General features: G+C 40.2%; 1 protein-coding gene across 1 annotated transcript in view; it reads left to right on the top strand.

The window, feature by feature from the left end:
• LOC115267983 (5-hydroxytryptamine receptor 1D) overlaps positions 1-22,022 on the top strand; it is a 322,319-nt gene extending 300,297 nt beyond the window's left edge. Inside the window, exons 6-8 of the mRNA XM_029875846.2 lie at positions 18,933-19,061; positions 19,494-19,619; positions 19,994-22,022. Coding sequence (XP_029731706.1) covers positions 18,933-19,061; positions 19,494-19,619; positions 19,994-20,506 — 768 coding nt within the window. The 3' untranslated portion in view covers positions 20,507-22,022. The remainder of the gene's footprint in view (positions 1-18,932; positions 19,062-19,493; positions 19,620-19,993) is intronic.
• Positions 22,023-25,689: the final 3,667 nt, after the last annotated feature.

The following is a 25,689-nucleotide window of genomic DNA, read 5'->3' as shown; positions in this document are numbered from 1 at the left end:
AAGCCCTTGATCTACCTAACAATATTGCCGAAGACACCATCTTTCTACAAAATCAGGATACTGAGATATGCGAAATTTAAAATTTATTTGCTCTCTAGCGCCGCCTAGCGGTGGAATTTTGAATCTTAAGTCTTATTATCGGTTAGTCCTTGACGAGCCAAACAACTTAGCCGAAGACACCAACTCTCTAAGTAATCAGGATCATGAGATAGATGAGATTGAAATTTCGTTAGTGTCACATCTATTTGTCTGTGATTTATGTGATATCTTAGACAAGCAGATGCAACACTGACAAAATTTCCATCCCATATATCTCAGGATCCTGATTACTTAGAGAGTTGGTTTCTTCGGCAAAGTTGTTCAGCTGGTCAAGGGCTTTCAGAATATGGGCCGTATGATTCGTGATTTCACCGCTAGGCGGCGCTAGAGAGCGCACAAGTTTTACATTTCACATATCTCAGCATTCTGATTTTTAAGAAAGATGGTGTCTTCGGCAAAATTGTTTGGTAGATCAAGGGCTTTCAGAATAATTATCGTTTGGTTCGAGTTTCTGCAGCTAGGCGGCGCTAGTTGCAATTTTTTGCAAATTTTCCTGATATATATGGAAAACAAAATTTGTTAGCTCACTAGCACCGCCTAGCGGTGGAATTTGGAAACATAAGTCTTATTATCGATTAGTCCTTGACCAGCCATACAACTTTGCCGAAGACACCAACTCTCTAAGTAATCAGGATCATGAGATATATGAGATTGAAATAGGAGGCAATCAGTGAAGTACTAGATTGAAAGTAGTGAGCTGAATTTTTGTATGGTGAGATGATCAATCCTCCATTTCTGCAATGAAATGGTGCAAACAGCGTGGGTTATATGATTTCTTGCCTAATTTGATGCTGTTTGAGCAAAAGTTTGGATAACTGTGTTGTTGTATTATTTATTTCTTGCAACTTTAACAACACAGTAACCCAAACTTTTGCTCAAACAGCATCAAATTAGGCAAGAAATCATATAACCCACGCTGTTTGCACCATTTCATTGCAGAAATGGAGGATTGATCATCTCACCATACAAAAATCCAGCTCACTACTTTCAATCTAGTACTTCACTGATTGCCTCCTATTTTTGACATTTGCATGGATGGCTACTGTGATCAACTCAATGGATTACTGCAAGAATTTATTCTGGCCTGCTTACTCTCACACGAAATTTGACGTTTGAGCGGTGTCGGTACCTCTCAAATTTCAAATATTCTGTGAGAGTAAGCAAGCCAGCATAAATTCGTGCAGTGGACCATAGCTACTTAAGATGAGTCACGTTTTATAATTGTCCACAAACAACATGTGGATAGCCTAAAAACACCGGGGGATCATGGACGAAATTAGAGCGCTTTGGGCACTTCCAGTCTCAAAGACGAGCGCGCTGGTTGTACATATTGCATAACAAGCGCGCTCAGTTTCACAGCTGAAGGTGCATAATGCACCAACACCATTACTTCCTTCCGAAGCATAAATTCACGCTTCCTGAGTAAGTCGGCAAAGCATTTTGCAGGTTCTTGACGTGGACGATATTCTTTATTACACCAACGAACCTAACCTCAAAATGACTGACAATTCTCAGGTCATTTTGACAGATGTACCATGAGCATGAAAGGGACGGCAACAAGATCGATAAAGTAGAATATATAATCCGTCTTTTTCGTGCATGTGTGTGGTCTGTCAAAATGACCTGAGAATTGTCAAACATTTTCATGGCTAGCTTTGTTGGTGTAATGAAGAATAGACGAGTGCACCGCCCGCTGGAAGTTCACTCGGGCAGCGAATTTTGACACCACAGCGGGGTCGACTCTCAACAACTTCTACCCAGCTAAATATTTGTTTAATTTATTTCAACTAGTTATCGCGATGAAGTTGCAAAAATATGAGCTTGTGCATTAAGTAGGGGAAATTATCTATTCTCGGCCGTTTTGTTCTCTTCGTCTTTCGGGGTTTATTGAAACCTATTGAACTCAGAGTTGGTCTCAAATCCTTCCCAACTAATGGGTAGTACGCAGATGGCAATAAATTGCTTGGCCTATCTCCACAGACAAACAGACGTAACTCTTAGAGGAAATTCATCTAAAACTTTTGCCCGGTGTCATTTTCATGAGCGCACTGCCACCTGTTGGTAGAACCGCGCGCGACACTGTCGGCCATGATGGATTTCGATTTGACGTTTTGCTGACACGCACACTACTACGCAAATTGCCTGTAATTCTCGTTTGCATCATTCAGCAACGTGTACACTGGCAAACGTCAAAGCGATCGAACACTAGCGCCTCTGGTGCAACGATCGCGCAAATCAAATGAAATTTGAATTGATCGTTAAATGCATGTGTCAAACCGTTTTGAAGAGTGTTACGTCTGTTTGTCTGTGCTATCTCGATGCATGGAAAATTCAGGCAAGGAATCGCTCAAGAAATAATAAAGCGTCGCTTTATAACGGATCCTAGTACGGAGCTGAAACGAAACGTCAAATCAAATGGGACTTGCTGTGTTAAATTTATTGACCATTCCGGGCACGGAAAAATAATGCACTGAACGAAAATTACTTGAGCGATTTCGTTTGAAGTGCATACCTCGCATAAGCTGAATTATATGGCCAAGTTTCAGGCAATTTGGCTGACGAAGAGAACAAACCTGCCGATAATACCCATTGTTACCCTATATGAATATGCATCACTTTAAATGGAAATTCATGTAAGAAATCAAAGAAAAAAATTTTGGTAATGCATCTCTGAGTAGAAGTTGTTGAGAGTCGACCCCGCTGTGCTGTCAAAAATTAGGCTTAGTGAACTCAATGTTCATCAGTGCACTCGTCTATAGATTCAATTATGACACTGTTGGTCAAATGCCGGCGCACAAGTTCAAAAAAAAAAAACAAAAATTCTTGCTAGTGAGTAATGAAAAAAAATCTTGTCAAACACAAAATAACCTACCCAAAAATTGAAAAAAAAAAAACCACAAGTGTCACACAGATCACAAAGCATATCACATCAATTAACGCCAAAATTAACGGCATTCGTTGACGTTAATTTAACGCATTCCGTTGACGTTAACGTTAACTGGCTAGAAAATTAACGCAACGCCGTTGACGTTGATTCGGACGAAAATTAACGTTAACGGCGTTAATCGTTGATTAACGTTAACAACCCTGTTTCCACTGAACTCCATTCACTTTCATTGGCCTCAGTATTGTTTTGGTTGAAATCAATTTTGATTGACACGAATGTCATACACATCAAGCCGAGCAACAGCATCGACAGCCATCTTATTCGGCCTAAAGGCACAGGGCCAACAAGCACTAAAAGTTAGCGTTATATACCCATATACTGCTTATTTTTGTGCTTACGGTTGGCAGGGCCTATACGCATTAAGACTTTTTTTACAGAGCTTGTTGGCACTGAAAAGCTACTCAATGTCCTATATAACGCTTATAACAGTGCTTAATGGGTACCTGGGTACTTTTCACAAACTCATTCACTTTAGTTGAAAGACGACGGAATACACAGTTCCAAATTGTTACATCGAGTTCGCTGTAACATAATGACCTCCATCGCTTTCAACACAATTCTCCATCGGATTGCGAAATTACAGGTTGTCTGTAGTATGGGGCTTGCTTACAATTTTGCGTGCAAGAAATTGTTTTGTGCAAAATCAAATGAAATGAAATGGAAATTTCAAGGTTTTAATATTTACGTCAAGTGTAGTTTTCAGAATTTCTTTCTGTGTAGGTATGATCGCTCGCAAGTACTCACATTCCAATTTGTTAACTTTATTTTTGTAGTTATGGCAAATAATCCCTTCATTCCACTCCTCCGGTAGCGGTTCGGTATTCTGAATCCAGACTATGTAACTTCAGAAGGTTACTCCGGCAACTACCGTCGGCGTGAGGAGAGGGTGACAGAAGGTGACCATTAGAGTGGTTCATCCGTTATATGGAAAAATGAAAAAATACAGGCATCCCATCAAATCAAAGCTTTTTAGGTCCCATTTCAGAACCCAAATAACTGTGCAAAATTTGGACATGATCTGTAATGTCTACGTTTTGCGCATCGCTTTTGATATTTTTGGGATTTTACATGGGAAAACACACTTTTTTTGCATTTCTCTCTAGACAAGCTCGAACTTTTCTAAAACCATGCAACCGTTGTTGTGGAAACATAGCCTAGAGTGTCCTGGAAAACTTTGTCGAAGACCACAAAGTGATCATACACACGTTGACATTGCTTGCCGAAACAGCATGATTTTGTTGCTATTGTCATTCATTTACATGTTAAAACATAGACGCATGCTTGCGGTTTGTTGGTTATAACTATTTTCACAAGCATCGGATCGCTTTGCGGCCTCCGACAAAGTTTTCCAGAATATCCTAGGCTGTCATTTTACATCATCGGTTGAAAAGTTTCAGACAAACTTTTTCAACTAATGTCAATAATACATAAAAATATATTTTCTCATGCAAAATGCCATACAAATTTCAATTGCAATGCGCAAATTGTAGACGCAACCGATCGTGCTCAAATTTTGCCCAGATACTCAGCACCCGAAACGGAACATAAAAAGCTTTGATCTGAGAAAACGGTTCCGATGACCCACGCTTGTGACCATTCCCAGCAGCTAACGAGACTTTGTAATTGATCTCACATCTCTTGAGTCGCTATACGTATATCCATGCTGTTTCGCGAAATCAGGAAACAACTTGAGTTGCCTTTTCCAGCTCCTTGTCGATCCTTTGCCGCCTAAATAAACCGTGAGTTCTTCAACATATGGAGAACAATCCTCTGGTAGGTTCTAGTGGGTGGCCTGTACTTCACCTTCTCAAGTCTTCGCCGGAAGCTCTTCAACGGCGGAAGGTTACCCATTTTTGGGGCATTTACGCTAACTACGGGTTATGGTAAAACCTCGGCAATACCACGGGGTTCTGTGGGGAAAGGAAGGGATTCCAGCATATTAGCTTAGCTTAGACTGGATACACATATGTATCTATGATTGCTACTCCGTGATTGACCCAAGCCAATCCAAAACATGTCGTGCGACGTATCGCTCTTGTTGAATTCGAGAGAATTAACCAGAAAATATAGACTGTAGTCTATAAACACTTATTTGGATACTGCGGGATATCTGGCACTGGCTCCACTATGGCTTCTGTGGGGACATTTGTGGATTGCAATCAAAACATGCCTTGTGACGTATCAATTTCCATCATCAGAAAATGAGACAGAAAAGCTAGTCCTCCACTTGGTCGACCCACCTAGCTCGTTGCGCTCCACGTCTTCTTGTATCGGTCGGATGACTCTCGAGAACCATTTTAGTCGGGTTGCTATCCGACATCCTGGTGACGTGACCCACTCACCGTAGCCTCCCGATTTTCGCGGTATGGACGATAGTTGGTTCTCTCAGCAGCTGATACAGCTCGTGGTTCGTTCGCCTTCTCCAAGTCCCGTCTTCCATCTGCACTCCACCGTAGATGGTACGCAACACCTTCCGTTCGAAAACTCCAAGGGCGAATTGGTCCTCTGCACGTAGGGTCCATGTTTCGTGCCCATAGATGACGACCGGTCTAATCAGCGTTTTGTAGATAGTTAACTTCGTGTAACGGCGAACTTTATTCCATCGTAAATTTCTGCGGAGTCCAAAGTAAGCACGATTTCTTGTGTGCACGTTGTATTCACGGCATTTCTGCAACACCTGGCGGATGGCGAACATCTGGTCCGTTATAGCGCGTTCACCCATGAATCCAGCCTGATATTGTCCCACGAACTCTCTTGCAATCAGTGATTTTTGTTTTCCTCCCCTGTTGGGGAATTTAAGCCACTGCGTCCAATAAGCTGAACTTTTGTGGCATGTCCCGTTTTGATATTCGCATCTAGCCAGCTAATTACCATGTGCCAAGTAATCAGCTTCTGCCACGACGCGTCGTCTCCCAGTCAGGTGCAATGGAATTAATAAACCCCAAGACCTTCCCAGGTTCTGCAGACCAGATCTCACTGGGTTGCAAGCAACCACTATTTAGAAATCTTTGCCTGCGCATGTATAAAGCACCACAACTGCAAAGCAGATGTTCCGAGGTTTCACGTTCCGTATTACAGAAACGACAGATATCACTCTGAATCTGGCCAATATTTTTCAAGTGATACCTGCTCGGACAGTGTCCAGTTACTAGGCCAGTGTATGTACATAGAGCTCTCTTGTTGAGCTCTAAGAGCTTTTTGGTTTTATAAGCATTTGGTGTTATAAATCGTTTTGACTGATTGCAATTTTTGACATCCATCCAATTGGATATCACCCTCTGCTCAGCCCAGCATTTCAGATCCATTTTAATTGTACAGTTTGATATTCCGCAGAATGGTTCTGGACCAACAAATTGTAAATTGGAACCATTTTTAGCAAGCTCGTCTGCCATTTCATTCCCTTCAATGCCGCAGTGACCTGGAACCCAGTATAAGTTTACTGAGTTCCCTTGGCACAGCCTGCGCAGTAGTATGGGACACGCTTGTATGGAAAAAATAAATCCTCGCTCCAGTCGACTTTTTAGATCCCATTTAGGTCCCATATGACCTGTACAAAATTTCAGCGCAATCGGTGAAACTATAATTTAGCGCAAGCGGTTCAAAGTTTACATAGGATTTACTATGGGAAATGTTACACTTTCAAACAAAAAATCCCAGAGGTCGCCCCTTGTCTCCTGAATTCAAATCGATCAACGCTCCTTGTAGAAAAATCATTTAAGAAACTTTCCTTCGAAGACCGCAAAACAATTGGATGCTTGTGGGAAAAGTTATTGATTTATTACTGATTAGTGATCCAACGAACGGCTATTTGTTTTGTTTTATCAGCAGCACTGTAACTGCTGCCTTGGCTGCTGCTGTTTCTGGGGGTGGTGGTGCCACCCGCCACCCCATGCAGCAACGGCAGCAGCAGTGCTGCTGATAAAACAAAACAAAAAGCCGTTCGTTGGATCACTAACACTAGTTTACAAAATAAAACGAAAGTCGTGAACTTCTGTCAACGACCAAAATTTTTGAAGCACAATTTAGCACTGATTTCGAAACCGTGCTTCAAAAAATTTTAAGTGGAGCAGTTTTTGAGTTTTAGCTTAATATCGAGTTTTACAACTTTCAAAAATATGGAATTTACTAAAATTCAAATATCTTGCGTTTTGTTCAACCAATTTCAAATCTTTTTCCATAAATTAAACGCTGAATACAATACCATTAGATCATCTGAATACAGGATTTGCGTCAGATTGATGAAATTCAAGATATTGGCGAGTTTTAGGGATGATCTCCTTAAATTTAAGCCAAATTTCCAAAAATATATGAAGAAATAATTTTTTTTCAATAAGAAAAAAACAATCTAAAAATTCTTTCTCAACGTTTACTTGACATACCATATGTAGGCGAGTTACAGTAAAAAATTCAGCTCAATCGGAGCATTGATTACGGAGAATGAGATGTGTGAAGTGAGCGACGTTGCTTAAAAATGGAACAAAAATCGATTTCAAATCATCAACCTTGTATGGAAAGTCGAAAAAATTTCCGCTCTACTGTAATTTTTTTCCTTTGCGATTTCGAACTCAGGGCATGATTCTACACCAAAAATGATCATCAGCTTACCGAGTTCAAAAATGCTGTAAACTAGTGTAATCGGTAATAAATCAATAACTTTTTCCACAAGCATCCAATTGTTTTGCGGTCTTCGAAGGAAAGTTTCATAATTAATTTTACTACAAGAAGCGTTGATCGATTTGAATTATCGAGACAAGGGGCGACCTCTGGGAATTTTTATCTGAAAGTGTAACTTTTCCCATAGTAAATCCTATGAAAACTTTGAACCGCTTGCGCTAAATTATAGTTTCACCGATTGCGCTGAAATTTTGCACAGTTCATATGAGACCTAAATGGAATCGAAAAAGTCAACTGGAGTGAGAATTTGATGTTTGTCCCATACTACTGCGCAGTGAAAGAATGCATTCCCAGACAAGCTTTGAAGTACATTTGTAAGCGCACAATGCTTTTAGTGCAGCTTCCCGGGTAGAGGTAAAATACTGACGATCAAAACATGATGTTGGTGAGATTGATATAAGAGATAAAAGATCTGAAAATAATATCTGAAAAATGTTCCTGGAACATCTGAACAATATCAAAATTTGATATTTCAAGATCTTACGAATAGCTTGCTGCTATTGGTTAGATCTTACAAAATCTAAATATGATTTGATGATGATGTTCCAGGAGTAAATTTTTGATTTTATTTTTAGATCTTTTATCTCTTATGTCAATCAAACCCATATCACTTTTTGATCTCCGTATCAAAATATGCTATTATTGAGCTCTTTTCCTCTACTCGGGTTGACTATCTGAGAAAATACAAATATTTGCATATCTGTATTTTCTCTCAAGGCAGATATTTGCGCATTTCAAAATAGCAAGAATCTCTGCTTGAAACACCGTAGGATAGTGTCCCATCGCCACTGAAATTTGTATTCCAGGGCCGTATATTCCTGCTCCCGTTTTTATTCCAACTTTTGAGCCATCCCGACTAGAAGATTCTAACAAAAATATAACATAATTTAACAAACCATGATATGTATAACTCATTGTGATATAATCATGTTTAACATCATTGGTGTTTACAAATATTAGAACTCAATTGTATCATATTATGTTATAAATGTTGTTCAATAACTCATTGCGAAATAATTTAGTTCTGATTCTTTGACATTCAGAACATCATCTTACACAATTGTATCAAAATATGATAGAAAATCGTTTTTTGAAGCTAAAATTTATATCATATTGTGTTATAATTTTGTTCTGATTATAACAAAATAGGTTATTATTTTGATTAGACCGGTGTACTTTTTGTTACACTTTTAATTATTTTAACATCATCCTGCATCTAGTTTATAACAAAATAAGTTATAGAAAAATTTCATATCATCATAACACAATGTGTTATAAACTGGATATATTTTTCTAGTCGGGATCTGTATAGAATTTGATTGACCCTTGACGAACAGTGGGACCTCCGACTTCCCAATCTGCACGAGTTGTTTCGTGCAACTTGTAAGGTTCTCCACAGGTTTCATCCAGTCTTTAATCATTTTCATTACTGGCCTATTTTGGAAGTATTGTGAAATGCTCAGGTGACCTACAAGATCACCTGGCATAAACTTTTCAACTCGTTCAAGTCTCAGCAATTCCTTTTCTGCTTCTAATTGCACGTACTCGTGCAAAGGTAGCAGATTGAGAATCGCATCTAAAGCTACGATGGAGTGCTACGCATCGCTCCTGTAACAGCAATGGACGCAAGACGTTGGATTTTCGCAAGCTTTGATTGCGTGGTAGCCTCTTTTGTTTTTGGCCACCAAACAAACGAAGCATACGTCACTTTTGGGCGGATTATGGCAGTATAAATCCACATTATCATTTTTGGTTTCAAGCCCCACTTCCTGCCAATAGTTTTGGAGCATAACCAGAACGCACTTGTTGCCTTACCGATCACGGACTCAATTTGAACATTCCAGTTCAGTTTGGCATCCAGAATCAAACCTAAGTATTTGACTCGATCACTAGGATGAATTTGTATCCCTCCAAGCCGAAAAGCTTTTAGGTTGATCTTCCTTCTCCTAGTGAAAGGGACAATTACGACTTTTGACGGGTTGATGCTAAGGCCCTCCTTAATACACCATGAATGTGTATAGTTTAGGGCCCTTTGCATTCTCTCCGAAACAGTTTCGTCATACTTTCCTCTCACTATTATGACGATATCGTCTGCAAAGCCCACAACTTCGAAACCTCTTTCCTTCAAGCTTCTTAGAAGATCGTCTACAACTGAGGACCACATTAGTGGTGAGAGGACTCCTCCTTGAGGGCAACCCTTTGTTGCCCTTACTGTTATAGAAGAACTTCCCAGCTCAGAGGTGATTTCTCTTTTTGCAAGCACAGTATGAATCCAATGTATGATACATTGGTCGAATTTTTTAATCTTCATGGCACGCTTCATAGATGAATAGGAGGCATTATCAAATGCTCCTTCTATATCTAAAAAGGCGCATAGAGCTATTTCTTTTGCTGAAAACGTTTTTTCCACCTTTGTTACTAGCGAGTGAAGTGCCGTAACCGTTGACTTACCAGATTGATAAGCAAACTGGAAGTCAGACAGGGGATGCTCTTTTATGTAAGAAGAATTGATAAAATCCTTCAAAACCTTTTCCATAGTCTTCAACAAAACTGAAGAAAGACTAATTGGTCTATATGCTTTCGGATGCGTTTTATCTCGTTTCCCCTTTTTCGGGATAAAGATAACTTTTACAAGTCTCCATTTTGATGGAACGAAATTCAATCTCAAACTAGCCTTGAACATCTCAATTAGTGATGGAACCAACACCGCTTCTCCGTTTTGAATCAGTGCTGGAAATATCCCATCAACTCCTGCAAATTTAAAAGGCTGAAAAGATCTTATCGCATTTTCCACTCTGGCCTTCGTGAAGATTTCATCAGCTAAATCTGAGGCGGTGTTTACTGTACTATTTGACTCCATTGAGTTTATACTAGGACATCCTTCACCTTCCAGAGATATAGTATCATTGGAATCCACACTTAGAACCGAACCTGGAAAATGGGTTTCCATCATTAAATCCAAAGTTTCACGAGGAGTTTTGGTAAAAGCGCCATCGTCACGCTTCAGATTTCCCAATTCATTTGCATGATCTTTTGCAAGCGTTTTTTGTAGTCTAGCAACTACAGGAGTCCTGTTTATGTTTTCACATGTCAGCACCCAAGATTTTCTTTTAGATTTTCGTATTTCGTTGTTGTTCTCAGTCAGGGCTTTCCTATACTGAGTCCAATCTCCCGTTTGTTTCGCTCTATTGAACATTTTACGAGAAAATTTTCTTAGGCGATCCAGTTTAAAGTTCCACCATGGCACGTCTCTAGTAGAAGACGATTGTATGGTGGGACAACTGCTGTTAAAGGAATTGATGATACTTTCATTTACTCTTTGAGAAAATGATTCCAACTTTTGGGTTGAATCGATAGTTTCCCCCATTGTAAATGAATGCGAATTCAACAATTCTACATATTGATCCCAGTTTGTCAGCAATCAGTGATAGACGGCGGCATAAAATTTGAGAGAGTACCTTGTAGGCAGCGCTCAGTAGTGTGATCGCGCGATAGTTCCCGCAATCCAACTTGTCGCCCTTTTTGTAGATGGGACACACGATACCTTCCATCCACTCCTCCGATAATACTTGCTCTTCCAAATCTTGGTAATGGCCCAGTGTGGTGCTCTCACCAGTGCTTTTCCACCGTGTTTTAGTAACTCGCTTGGTAGTTGATCTGCTCCAGCGGCTTTGTTGTTTTCAACCGGCTAACCTCCTCTCAATCTCTTGAAGGTTAGGGGCTTAAAATCTTTCGTCCTGCGCACGTACTCCTAGATCCGTTACCGCGCCACCTTCGGTGCTTGCAACGTCGCCATTGAGGTGCTCATCGTAATGCTGCCGTCACCTCTCGACCACCTCACGCTCGCTCGTGAGAATATTCCCGTGATTATCTCGGCACATGTCGGCTTGTGGCACAAAGCCTCTGCGCGAACGGTTCTGCTTCTCGTAGAACTTTCGTGTGTCCTTAGCGCAGTACAGCTCTTCCATCGCTTCGCGAGTTCGTTCTTCCTGCTGGCGCTTCTTCATCCGGAAGACTGAGTTTGCCTGTTCCGCGCCTGTCTGTAACGTGCCACATTCGCTCTCATACGGTGTTGCAGCATTCTCGCCCATGCTGCATTCTTCTCGTTTTCAACAAAGAGCCAATCCTTAATAGTGGTTGATAACTTGACATTTATTTACATTACGACAACATGTCTAGCAAAACATATTGCCCCTTTTTAAATTTAAAATCTCAATGCAACATAAATGCAAACTTTCTCTAATGACTTTCATAAATCACTGCCGTTGCAGGCAAGAGGAACAATATAATGCTTCAGTAATCACTTTTTACTACATTCCACATCCCAATAGAAAGCCAAAACATATTTCACGCGGCCGGTGTCTTCTAAATTGGTCCCATCCAGCTGGTTGTAGGTTGTAATACCGTGTTACTTACAATACATAGCAGCCTCAGAAGAATGCAGATCACGATCCCATAGTCACCGACTTCTTGCGGTGAAGTGGTTTGTATGGCGGGGGAGGGTTTGCAAGAAAAGCCCCCAAACCGGACAACAAGCAATAGTCGATGAATAACGTGCATTCCGTTCGTACCTGGAGCAGCACTTATGTAAATGGAACCGACAGGTATCGGGGTAATGGGAAATATGAAACGAAAATTGTAAATTTATTCATGTAAGAAATCATCGTTTTCATGCTTTACGTTCTGCCTTCTGGAACGGTGCCCAGCAGCAGTTAGGCAGGAGGTCGCTCTCAATTTTGCCGCTTTCCCAAGGCATCCATTTCCTTCTGTAAATGACCACTTTTTATGGTTTGGTGTGCCATCGCCTTTCAAGGCACTAGATTTTGAATAACATATATTCGATGGTACCTACTTTCTGTTTCGCAGTCGGTGGTCTGAAGAGGATGTCGTAGTCAAATCTTTATGGGGCACCGTTCGACTTTCCCTACCAAACCAGCACTCAAAATGTGCACCTCCACCGTTCGTTATGTTAACATGGAAAATTTAACTCCACTGTCGGATCGCAGTCTATGGCATACGATTTTCCGTTCCAATGAAAGTTGGTTTTTAAACGATTTTACTTTTTATCGCTGTCTGATCTGCTTCGATTTCTCCAGTCGAGCGGATTCAACCAAGTGACGATTATGCGAAATAATCGACATTTGATGGCTAAATCCGCATACTTACTCGGGGAAATTTCCGGAAAACCACCTCCATCGCGTACGCATTCGTTCACTGCTGACTCACTTACTCATCCCTACGTTCATTTTGCAACACAATGACGACGGTAAGTAGAGCAAACCAAAAGTGTGAAAAAATAATCCTCTTTTTGTGTCCTTTTTTGTCACCAAACCAAACCAAAGTTCTTCTGCTATCACGGCGAGGATTTCAAGGTTCCTTCTCAGTAGGTTCAGAACTGGAAATGGAGGCTGAATAATTTCCTGTTGTGAACAATGCTTGGTTTGTCTGGTCGTTTCGTTGGACTGTTCCACTTTTCGGGGTCATTGATTTGATACGATTTACAAGATTTGAAATCAGCAGGTTTTTAGTACCTTTGCTTATTTCCTAATTTTGTTTTACACTCGCACTTTCTGTAAAGAGTTTTCTGATTTTTAAGTTTTCCATTTTCGGAACGTAATTTATCGCTACTTCCTAGTGGTTTTCCTCGGCCTATTCCTATAACTATAGACAGTACTTTGGGGTGGGGAAAAATGCTTGTCGTTAGTTGAGCTGGGAATGACTGTTACTCAGGAGACAGACAAAGAATAAGATTAATGGCCATCAGACTGTTGAAATAGCACCTCGGAATGTGGGAAATCTGGATAGCAAAAAGATGTTGAAGTTAATTGGAATGGATTGTTTAAGATTTTTGCGGCTCTTCTTGGGATAAGGCATGAGAATGGACAAGAAGTTATCCGCTTTTCATTACACATTTCATACAGTGATCTAAAATATATTAGGTATCACAAATTGTATTTCTTTCAGTCCCACGCACCCGTGATGATGCAGTGGGCCGAATTAAAAGATTTCTATCCTGGGTGACTGCCCGCCATCACCTTGACCTGTGGCTAGGTCAAATTTCTGTCGACTTCCCTTATTTCTTTGAGAAGGCTGCGCAGCCATGAGCTTCTTGGCCTCGCTCTGCTGCAATATCCTGCTGGGTACCAATCTAACGCTTGTTTGCAGATTTCGTTTTCGCCCCTGCGTAGAGTGTGGTCGACTCACCTCCACTTTCGCTCACGAATTTCTGTCCCTACTTTTGATGGCATCGACTATGGAGCTCCACGTTTAAGATCTAATTGTGATACTGCAGGTACTATTGATGAAGACCTTTAGCCCTTGAGTATTCTTCATTGATACACACCAGGTTTCACTGGTGTACAACAGCACAGATTTCAGGTTTGAGTTGAAAATCCTGCTTTTGGTGCGTTTACTAATTTGACCGTTTTTCCATACATTTCGTAGACTGGCAAAAGCATCCCTTGCCTTCTTGATCCATGCATCGATGTTGATTTTTGTTCCACCATCGGTCGCCTTTTGGCTACCAAGATATTGGAAGCTTTCAACAGTCTCCACTACGTGCCCAGCTACTGTAAAGCTGTCTACATTCAACGATTTGGTCCTGTTGACGTTGATGGTAAGACCTGCCGCCAAGGAGTGATTGGCAAGATCATCGAGCTTGCCCTGCATATCAAAGCACCGTTGAGCTAGGGGAGCAACGTCATCAGCCAATGTGAAGTCATTTAGGTGCTCCATAGTAATGGGCTGCCACAGCAACCCACGATTTGGTTCTCGGTCATTCGCATCTACCAGGATCTCGTCGATTACGATGAGGAACAGTAGCAGTGAAAGTATACATCCTTGCCTCACTCCAATAAAGACTCGGATGTGATCGGACAAGACACCGTTGTGTAGAACTCTGCACGAAAATGCCATGTACTGTGCTTCAATTAGGCCGATGATTTTCTCATGGATACCCTTGTGCCTGAGGGCTTCCCACATGTTTTCATGATTGAGACGGTCGAAAGATTTTACGTAATTAATTATTTGCTCCAGAATGATGCGTAGCGTGACAATATGGTCCACAAAGGATCGTCCGGCGCGGAATCCTGATTGCTGACGTCGGAGAGTTGCGTCAATCTTCTCCTGTTCGATATCATGCTACGGATAGCTGTTTCTATCTCCTGCACTGATGAAGTTTCGGTGTTGACAAGGGTAAAGCATCAAACCCTTGCGGATCAAGCTGAGGTGTTGATGGCTTAGCCAACACTTAAAAAAGGTTTCCAAGGTTCTCGGACCAGCGTTTCAACTGATCAGCCGGGTCGGTCAATAACTGTTCAGACGTGGCTTAGCATTCATCTTGGTCCATCTTGGGGAAAAATGTGTGTCGTTAGTTGAGCTGGGAATGAAACAAACAAAGAATAAGATTAATGGCCATCAGAGGCTGTTGAAATAGCACCTCGGAATGTGGGAAATCTGGATAGCGAAAAGATGTTGAAGTTAATTGGAATGGATTGTTAAGGCTTTTGTTAGGGATAAGGCATGAGAATGGACAAGGTATTATCCACTTTTCTTTACACATTTCATACGGTGATCTCAAATATATTAGGTATCAAAAATTGTGTTTCTTTCAGTCCCATGGTGGTGCAGAGGGCTGAAAGATTTCTATCCCGGGCGATTGCCCGCCATCACCTTGACCTGTGGCTAGGTCAAATTTCTGTCGACTTCTTTTATTTCTTTGAGGAGGCTGCGCAGCCATGAGCCTCTTAGACTGTCTCTGCTGAGATGTCTTCCTGGGCTCCAATCTAAAGCTCGCATGCAGATTTAGTTTCCGCCCTTGCGTAGAATGTGGCCGACCCATCTCCACTTTCGCTCCCAAATTTCTGTCGCTCGCTATCGGCTTTCGATGACATCAACGATAGAGCTCCACGTTGGAGATCCAATCGTCAGGCCACCATGCACGAATTATATACACTGAAGCCTCCATTTATCCATATAAATTTTATGCACTTTTAATTCATGCACCTTTTTTATGCCCTGCATAAAAAGAGGGAAAGCTAATTGTGCATAAGAATATTTAATAATGACGGTAACTATTGTAACGGCGGCCAGGGGGTGTTTATAGGGATGAGCAAATTGAAGTCATAGGGGAGTTTCAGGGGCTCCCAACGGGTTTCCGCAGGATACCAGGAGATCTTGGGAGGGTTTTTGGGGGTCTGAGGGAGTTTTGCAGAGAGTTTCAGAGGATTTTCGACGGGTTTTGGAGGCGTTACAGGTAAGTTTTCTGGGGTTTCCGAGGGTTTCATGTGCGTTACATGGGCTTCAAATGGGTTAGAGGGATTTGGAGGCGTTTTCGGGGGTTCATATGCGTTACATTGAATCCGAGGAGATTTTAGAGGGAATTAGGAGGCATTTCAGGAAGTTTCAGAGCATTTTTGGCGGGATTCAGAAGCCATACGGAGCCGTTTTTGGGGGTTTCGGAGGGTCTCAAGTGTGTTACATGGGGTCCGAGGGGGTTTTAGGAGGATTTTAAAGGCATTTCAGGTAGTTTCAGAGAATTTTCGGCGAGATTCAGATGCGTTATGGAAGCGTTACGGAGGAGTTTTCTGGGGTTTCAGAGCGTCTCAGGTGCGTTACATGGGGTCCGGGGCGTTTAAGGGGGATTTTGAAGGCATTTGAGGAAGTTTCAGAACGTTTTTGGCAGGATTCAGAGGCGTTACGGAAGCGTTACGGAGGAGTTTTCGGGGGTGCCGGAGTATCTCAGGTGCGTTACATGGGGCTCGAGGGGGCTTAGGGGGATTGTGGAGGAATTTCAGGATGTTTCAGAGCATTTCCGGTGGGATTCAGAGGCGTTACGGAAGCATTACGGAGGAGTTTTCGGGGGTTTCGGAGCAGAGATGCCAGATTATTTTTATCAAAAATCTGTATCAATAGAGATTTTTCTGTATCACCTTATTTGAGAGTATAGTAGACACCGAGAGCCCTAAAATCCAATAGAATCTAAAAAAATGTACTACTTTTTGACGCTTTTTAATTTCTACTTTATTTTTTTTTCTTAAACGTGAGTGAAAATTTACATTTTTTTATGAATTTTTCAAAGTTTAAGCAGCAAATTATAAAGTTTTCATTAAATTTATTGAGAATAACTTCATATTTTATACTTTCTGGAGAAATCTGTATCAAATTTAAAAAATCTTTTTTTTTGTACTCTGTATCTTGTCTGTATAGAAGGTCAAAAATCAGTATAATACAGAAAAATCTGTATATCTGGCATCTCTGTTTCGGAGCATCGCAGGGTCGCTACATGGGGTCCGAGGGGGTTTAAGGGGGATTCTAGAGCCATTTCAGGAAGTTTCAGAGCATTTTCAATGTAATTCAGAGTCGTTACGGAAGCGTTACGGAGGAGTCTTTAGGGGTTTCGGAGCGTCTTAGGTGCGTTACATGGTGTCAGATGGGGTTTAAAGGGGGATGTTGGAGGTATTTCAGTACGTTTCAGAGCATTTCCGGCGGGATTCCGAGGTGTTACGGTAGCGTTACGGAGGGATTTTCGGGGGTTTCAGAGCGTCGCAGGTGCATTACATGGGGTCCGAGGGGGTTTGAGGGGAATTTTTGAGGCATTTCAGGAAGTTTCAGAGCGTTTTCGGTGGGATTCAGAGGCGTTACAGAGGAGTTTTAGAGAGTTTCGGAGCATCTCAGGTGCGTTACATGCGCTGCCGTGACTGTTTTGTAACCATGTGTGTTACTTGAGCATGGACCACTTTCGCCAAAAATCAAAATAGACTACTATAGCTTTCATTTGACACCAGTTTTAAAAGATTTGATCAATATCTAGATTATTATCAATCAAAACAAAACAGGTGTCACCTAGAGGTGACACTGGGCGTTGGAGAGCTAGAAACTAATATAAATTTATGGGTGGTACATTCCCAGACCGCTATTATGAGAGTTGCATCCGGAAGGAGGTCCGGAAGTCCGTTACCAAAGCACAGAGAATCGGAGCTTATCACTGACTCTAAGACAAGGTTGTCGTAACCCTCCAACGATCGAGAGCAGCCCTGGCCACGTCCCTGTGACAGTGGGGGATGGGGAATGATGGTTAGTTGGATGCCTACATTAGATAGTAACAAAGACCTCTACCCATTGACATCACAAGAAGTTGGCTATAAGTGGTAGGGTAAAGGCACATATTTCCCAAATGCAGGAGTGCCTTTGGAGCCGACTTACTGATAGGGTAAAGGTCACAGCATACGTTTAGTCAACATTTAGGCCCAATTTGTTTTTGTTTTTTTTTAAATTTTGCAGGAAAAACAGTGGAACACCACGTATTATTGTTGGCCGTAAGCCAGCAGTGACGTAGCATCTAATGTGGGAAAATTGTGAAAACGTTGACTGGTACAAGCATATAAAGACTGCCCCAGAAAGTATGGACGCACCTAGTCTTCAGTTGTCTGGGGCTGATCAATGGTTCTTATTTCGGGCTATGTTTTGGCTGTTCCTGTTTACTATAGGTTCGAATATTCAAACGTTCTTTGTCACGATGATCATTGGAATTCGAAATGGTAACTTGTTTTGTCATATGCCGCTCTGTGTGAGTTAGAAGGTTTTTGCTTGTGCTCAAATAACTTCATTATACGTTTACCCAAACGAGGGTGAGCAGGTTCTTTATTTTTTACCCAATCTTTTCATATGCTCAAACGTGTTATCTCCACCGTGTTTGCTGTTGGCTGCTTACTCGGTTTTCTCACTTGATCCCTCCACATTTTGCTCATTACCTAAGTGTCCTTTCAAGCTCTGTACATCATTTGTGCACATTTTTTCGATGATGTTCCCCTAAAAGTTCATGTATTTTGAAACAAACTGTTGGGATCGCATTAACCGCTGTACATATGCTGAGAAAATAGGTTGACCAACAGGATGTAGCCTACAAAAAGAACTACTAATCAATCATTTTAAAATACCAGTGTTTTCTAACTGCGTCCATACTTTCTGGGGCGGTCTTTATCAGCTACAAGAACACTTGTATGCTTCACATTCCAAACCAGGAACAAAGTCTGCTTTTCTTGTACAAAGAGTAAATAACTATAATGAGAAATGTCGACTGATATGATGCTGTATGGTATGCCTATAACTAATTCAAGAACCATAACCATCTACAATACACAACTCTCGTATGGTATCGCTGTTGAGAACCAACTTTTAATTAAATCTTTCGCCATCGATTGTCTCATTGCAGCTGGCTGACCACGAACAGAGACTGAACGGATCAACTTCACGCACAATGGCGGCAATATCATTAGGTTTTATAGTAATTATTACCCCCTGGACGATACAGGAGATTGTGGCGACATGCACAGGATCAAAGGTAAGTGGTGTCTGGGGAGAAAGAGAGAGAGAGAAGGTTCAATCGACGCATAAATTTGTTTTTCCCTGGTGGAATGCCATAGCTGCTGGTGCTGGTGTTCTAACATAAAGTCATCGGCCACGAAATGGGACCGCACTTCAGGGATCAATTTGAATTCATTTGCTCGAACGCGAATGACGCGTTTGCCAGTTCACACTCGGGTGCATTTTTAACCGTTTCGGATTCCACATTTCTCTGTCTCTTTGCCCATTTGGAGCACAATAACACGTGAATTTGAAGTTTGTTGAACTGGGGAGGGCAAGCGGTCTGAAGTGTTGACGTTCTACTTTCGTGTGCGTTTTACGAGATTCGCGAAGTGTCGAACGATTGCACTCGTTGAATTTGCGTTGATGACCCTCAAGGGAACTGACTTTTTTTCTCCTATCGTTGCAGATACCGCCATCGATTGATTTCTGTGTCACATGGATAGCGTTAAGTAGTAGCTTTTGGAATCCTTTTCTCTACTGGCTCCTGAATGCCAGATTTCGTAGAATCTGCAAAGATATGTTAACATCTAAGGTGAGTAGTTCAATTGTGTTTGCTGTATGATAATGACTAACTGAAAAACGACTGTTACTGTATAAAACCATGAAGAATTTTGTATGAATAGAACTAAAATCCCAGGAATTCAAACCAAGGCAATCAAAATTTTAGATTCTACCTGAAACAAACAACACCCGCCATATTTTCACGCATTACATCATGATTTTTTGTTTGAAGAATTTTTAAGTGATTGGTGTAATTAGAACATTTAAAAAAAATTCGATTGAAAGATGATAAAATAACACAACCTTGAAAATATTGATACTTTACAGAACACTCAGAACAATTTCCATTTATGATTTTTTGGTTATCATCACATTCTTCAAAGACAACCTTTTCCTCTTCCACAGTGCACAAGTAGTCGGATTTCCCTAGACGAAAAGTGTAGCATTAGTTTAGAGTACGATCAGCACCTGACAGCACTGCCGCTTCCGCCGGGTCCTCCCCCGGCCACCATATGTCGCTCGGCGAACCACACCCCCCGGCCGGACATCGATTGTCTGCCGGAGCGGTACTGGAGTGGTATCCCGGAGCGAACCTGCAGCACGGGCAGCATCAATGCCCTCTACCGCAGTACCTCGTCCAGCTCGACCGCGTATCATCAGACGACTTTGCACCGGCACCACCATCGGCACCGGCATCAGCAGCACCATCATCAGAACGGGAGCAACCATCACAGCAGTAATAGCATCCACAAGACACCGATCGACGATGGGAAGGACGGTGATTTTAGTGTAATTTTCCCGATGACCAATTCGGATCCGGCCATGTCCTGCGAGCACGAACTGCACGACATCAATTGTGCCAAAAATCGTGCGTTCTTCCTTGGTTTCAACCATCATCAGGCGCTGCCGGATACCTAGTATTATAGGGGTCTGGCGGGGTGGGCGAGTAGAATAAGTTCGTTTCTACGGCGGTTTTTATATGAATGAAATATGTAATGTAAGTGGTCTAGGAAAATGTGTGGCAACCGATTTTTGTATGATGCTGCACCGTAGTCGAATGTATGTAAATTTAACGAGGGAAAACAAAACATAATACGTGGTATGTAGGTTTTTCAATTCGTACTAAATAATATAACACTGTTATTTGTTTTAAAATATTAGGCTGGAACAAATATTCATATCTACTTCTGTCGCTTCCTCCCTCAAAGCATTAGGAGGATTCACTAAACAGCGTAAACTGATTAAACTGATTAAACGTCGCGATCACCAAGGCAATCTTAGATTATATCATTCGCAAAATCATGAAACATTTCAAATAAGCAGAAAATCATGGCTTACGCAGCAATTTAATCTGTTTGGTGAGTACCCCTATTTTTATTATTTTAACAATTTGAATGCAGTGAAAGGTGATGCATTAACTTTTTTTTTTTCAACCTTCCAGAAAACGGCTCATTGAATCCAACTATTTATTTTTTTTATTTTTGGTACTGCCATCAATATCTCTTCAATATGTTTATTTCCCATGTTACGTTTTTTGTATGAATCCTTTGTAGTTTGTGAGTAATTTATCACACAGTTATGAAAATCATTCTTTCCCCCTTTAGCGTGATATAGATTACGGCCCAGAGGAAAGTAGGATATAAGATTTGTTCCAGTCTTCTGATCCATTGCAGTAAATATCATATGGTCGTCAATCATGAAACAATTAGCAAATGATACCACTGTCACAAAAGAATCATTAGACATCAACCGTTGGTAAACGTTGATGATGAAAATCGACGTCTACTATCAGTTCATTGTAAAACACGAGTTGTTGAAAAATATCTCCAAATTGGTCATCATAAATTTTTATTTCAACTGTCAAATAGGATAAATATTAATCTTTCGATTGTTCGCATTCCTTATAATTTAATTATCAATGATTCCAAAAAGAAAAATCAAAATTTGTGTCACAAAACCGGGGCTGCCAAAAGTTTGGAAAAAAATACACGTGGACTACTAACATAATAATTATTCTCTGAAGTATTTTCTACGATTCCAGAGTTTTTTTTTCCAAAGAATAATTAATTCTTACTACAAAATCCAAAAAAGACTCCTTTGTGAACAGCATTTTTTTTTATTCGTGAATTAAGTTAATGCATACAACTTACCATTATTTTCAGTAATTGTGGCTTCCAATCATATCTTAAACGCTTCCCAAAACAAAAGCAACTTCTTGCCAATTGAATGTAATATTACACAACTTCTACACTAGCGACATTTTTGTCATTATGAAGGATCATGTTGAAGAGTCTTAACTAGTACTGTGCAATTTCAGGATCTTACCTGAGCTGTGTTTTTTGTTCCATAACTTCACATTTATTCATCTGTACACATGTCCATTGAGTAAATTGAAACTCACGACGAAGTACGAAGCTCTGACTAGTGCTTATAATCACATCCCAAGCAACACACATGTTATAATAGAGTTACGACAGCGCAAGTTTTGGTTGTATAGAAGTTTGTTTTACGTTATTCTAACATTGTGTAGAAATAACGTAAAATAAACTTCTATACAACCAAAACTTGCGCTGTCGTAACTTTTATATAACATGTGTGTTACTTGGGATGTATACGACTTGGTGTATTTTTGTTTAAAGTAGAGATGGATAATCAGATTCGAAGCCGTCAAAAGGATCTGGATCACTGAAATGAGTCGGTGTGTCAAGGCTCTTATGCAAAGAGAATAAAATGGAAGCACTCTCGGAGTGGTTCGGTTCAAAAGATGCTCACTAAAACGATCTAACGCTCGCCATATGACGTTTTCTCTGGTCCACCCATGGTGCTCTATGAGCCCCACGCCTTTTTGTGCCAACCGGATAATTGGCAAACACCAACTGTGCAGGGTTGTTGTTCAAAATTCTCGCAACATGTCATGTCCACCGTCAGGGATGGGAACACTCACTTGGAAAGAGCTGCAATAACCTGCGATTCTTGCATGCTATCAAAAAAAGTATATGGAAGGCTTTTAGCTTGTAGTTTGATGTAAAAGTTCACCAAATAAAGAAAGGGTGGCATGCGCATTCTAAAGCTGCAAGAGGTGCGACAAATTTTCGAATAAGTACACGCTACGGGATGAAACCCAGCGGATACCCCTAGGGAGAAATAGTGAAATTTTTTTGAAAAATATCGAAGCACGACCAAACGGTTTAAAACCAAAGATTGCTTGTGATACTAAGAGTGTTCAAATCAGATCACAAATTGAGGGTTGCATGGTTGCATCAATCTGCTCAAAATTCTGAAAATATTTTATTTTTTTCCTAATGCGTTCTTGTATCATTCACAGATCGAAAAAAAGAGTGTAAAATTCTGTGACATATGATGCACATAATTGGAGCGTGAGATATCACAGAAGTTTACATGATATATCATGTAAAAGTCATAAAATATCATGTAAACTTCCATGATATGTCATGTAATTCAGCATGACTCTGAGTGTTTACATGACATATAACACAAATTTACATGATATCTCATGTAAACCATCATAACAATAAGTTTACATGACTAAAATGAAGTTTACATGACGTGTAATTCTCATTATTTTTATCTGTGTATCCTCTATACAATTTCAAAATGTTCTACAAAATTGTAACAAATTTGCAAAAAAAAACATTCAATTGATTAAAACTTTTCGAAAAGTTTTCAATAAATTGCAACTTCTTTTCCCTTTGGACATATTTTAGTCGAGTCCAGGGATGGCAAAAAATACTTTTTTCTCTTTTACGTTCATCGATACTGGCAGTAAAATAAAAACAAAACAACGGCAGCACCAATACCATCGGACGCCGCGCTGACGGCAGTCAAGCAGACGCTTGATGGTTTTCGCTTCCCCACGAAATTATTTATGAGCAGTCATGCTGAGGCGGGTGATTGCGAAAAATGTCAAATATTTTCAACTGCTAATAACTCACTTGTTTGAATAAATAATCTAAAGCGATTTGCACAAATAGCTAGAGCACACTCCTAGCTTTGTGATGCATGTAAAGAAGTTTGTCTAGAAGCGGTTTGAAACGCAGAAAAATGCGAAAACGGGAGAGACAGAAATTTTTGTCGTCGTTGTGCTCGAATACTGGCGCTCTCGCGCTTGGAAACCGTTTCGAGGAAGAAGGCTGCAGGAAAAAAAAAATGTTATGATATTATTTTTCGAACAGTTTGATTTTGGCTGGGCCTATGATGTTCGTGTGGAAAAATGTCAAATGTACAGCCGGTAACCGTTTTTCCAGTACATTTATCATCCCTGGTCGAGTTCAACGTTACATGAAGACCATTAGTCATAAACTTTCAAAATTTAATTTGATTCGGTTCGCTTAATCCTAAGGTACAGTAATTTGATTAACGGAAGTCAAATAATTGGTATTCTACTAGAAGGGCTCTAATTTCGTGTATAGGTAATCAATCAAGCCCAAATTTGTGCCAATTATATCTAACTCGTTGAGGAACAAGTAAACAAAATTTAAACAGTTTTGGTGGACATTATAAAAGGTTACAACTTGCTAAAAATGTTATAGGCAATTTATAAAACTTAGCATGCTTTTGTATGTACCACTAGGCGGCGCTAGAGGTCACGAAAATTTTAAATTTCACATATTTCAGAACTCTTGCCACTTACAAAGTTGGTGTCTTCGACAATGTTGTGTGGTAGGTCAAGGGTTTTCAGTTAATGGTCTACTTGTTTCGAAATTTTGCCACTAGGAAGCGCTAGTTACACATTTGCAAAATTATGCAACTGAATGATTTTTTTGTAAAGTAATCAAAAAGCTGTAATTTTGTTTTCTTTGAACGTATTTAAGTCAAGACAAAGGTTTTTCAAAGAGCTATGTATTAGTCATAAATGTGCAAAATTTCATTCCATTCGGTTCACTTAATCATGTGATATAGTAGTTTAACGAAGAATACTCAAATATGAAACATTTTACTGGAGTCGCTCTGACTTCATGTTAAACTATCCAATCGAGCTCAAATTTGTATAATTTATGGCTGATTAGCTGTGCAACTAGCAGATAAAATTTGAAAATTTTCCCTACACCTTATAAAAAGTTACAGCTTGCAGAATATTTTCGAGATAATAAGTAAAAGTTGCATGCTTCTACTAATTTGCAACTAGCGCCGTCTACTGACAGAATCTTGAACCAATCAGCTAATCAAGTGAAAGGCCTTAATAAACCAAACAACATTGCCGAAGAAACCAACTTTCTAAGTGATCAGAGTCCTGAGATATTTGGTATAAACATTTCATCAGTGTTATTTGGCTGGTCAAGAACTAACAAATGATGGACCGTTTAATTCAAAATTCCACCACTAGACGGCGCTAGTGAGCAAACAAATCTTATATTCCATATATTTCAGGGATCTGATCACATAGAAAGTTGATGTCTTCGGTGATGTTGTTAGGTTGGTTGAGGCCTCTCAGCTGATTAGCTGATTGGTTCAAGGTTCTGCCAGTAGGCGACGCTAGTTGCAAATTAATTGAAGCATGCAACTTTTATTTATTATTTTGAATATATTCAGCAAGCTGTAATTTTTTCTAAAGTACACCAAATATTCTCAAATTTTACCTGCCAGTTGCATAACTAGTTAGCTTTGAACGGTACAAATTTGGGCTCGGTTGGATAACGTTACATGAAGCTGGGAGCAACTCTAGTAAAGTAATTCATATTTGAGTGTTCTTCGTAAAATTGCTATAACTCTGGATTAAGTGAACAGAATGAAATGAAATTTTGCACATTTATGATCAATACATAGCTCTTTGAAAAACCTTTGACTTGACTTAGACACATTCAAAGAAAACAAATGTACAGCTTGTTGATTACTTCACGAAAAAAATCAATCATTTGAATGATTTTGCAAATGTGTAACTAGCACCGCTTAGTGACGCAATTTCGAAACAAGTCGACCATTAACTGTGAGCCCATAACTAACTGAATACACCAACTTTGTAAGTGGCAAGAGTTCTGAGATATATATATATATATATATATATATATATATATATATATATATATATATATATATATATATATGTTTTTTTGTTTATTAAAGAGGTTTTAAACCAACGGGTT

This window comes from Aedes albopictus, chromosome 3 (genome assembly GCF_035046485.1).
Source record: "Aedes albopictus strain Foshan chromosome 3, AalbF5, whole genome shotgun sequence".
NCBI classification, from domain to species: Eukaryota; Metazoa; Arthropoda; class Insecta; order Diptera; family Culicidae; genus Aedes; species Aedes albopictus.
This window is presented reverse-complemented; position numbering and strand designations above follow the sequence as displayed.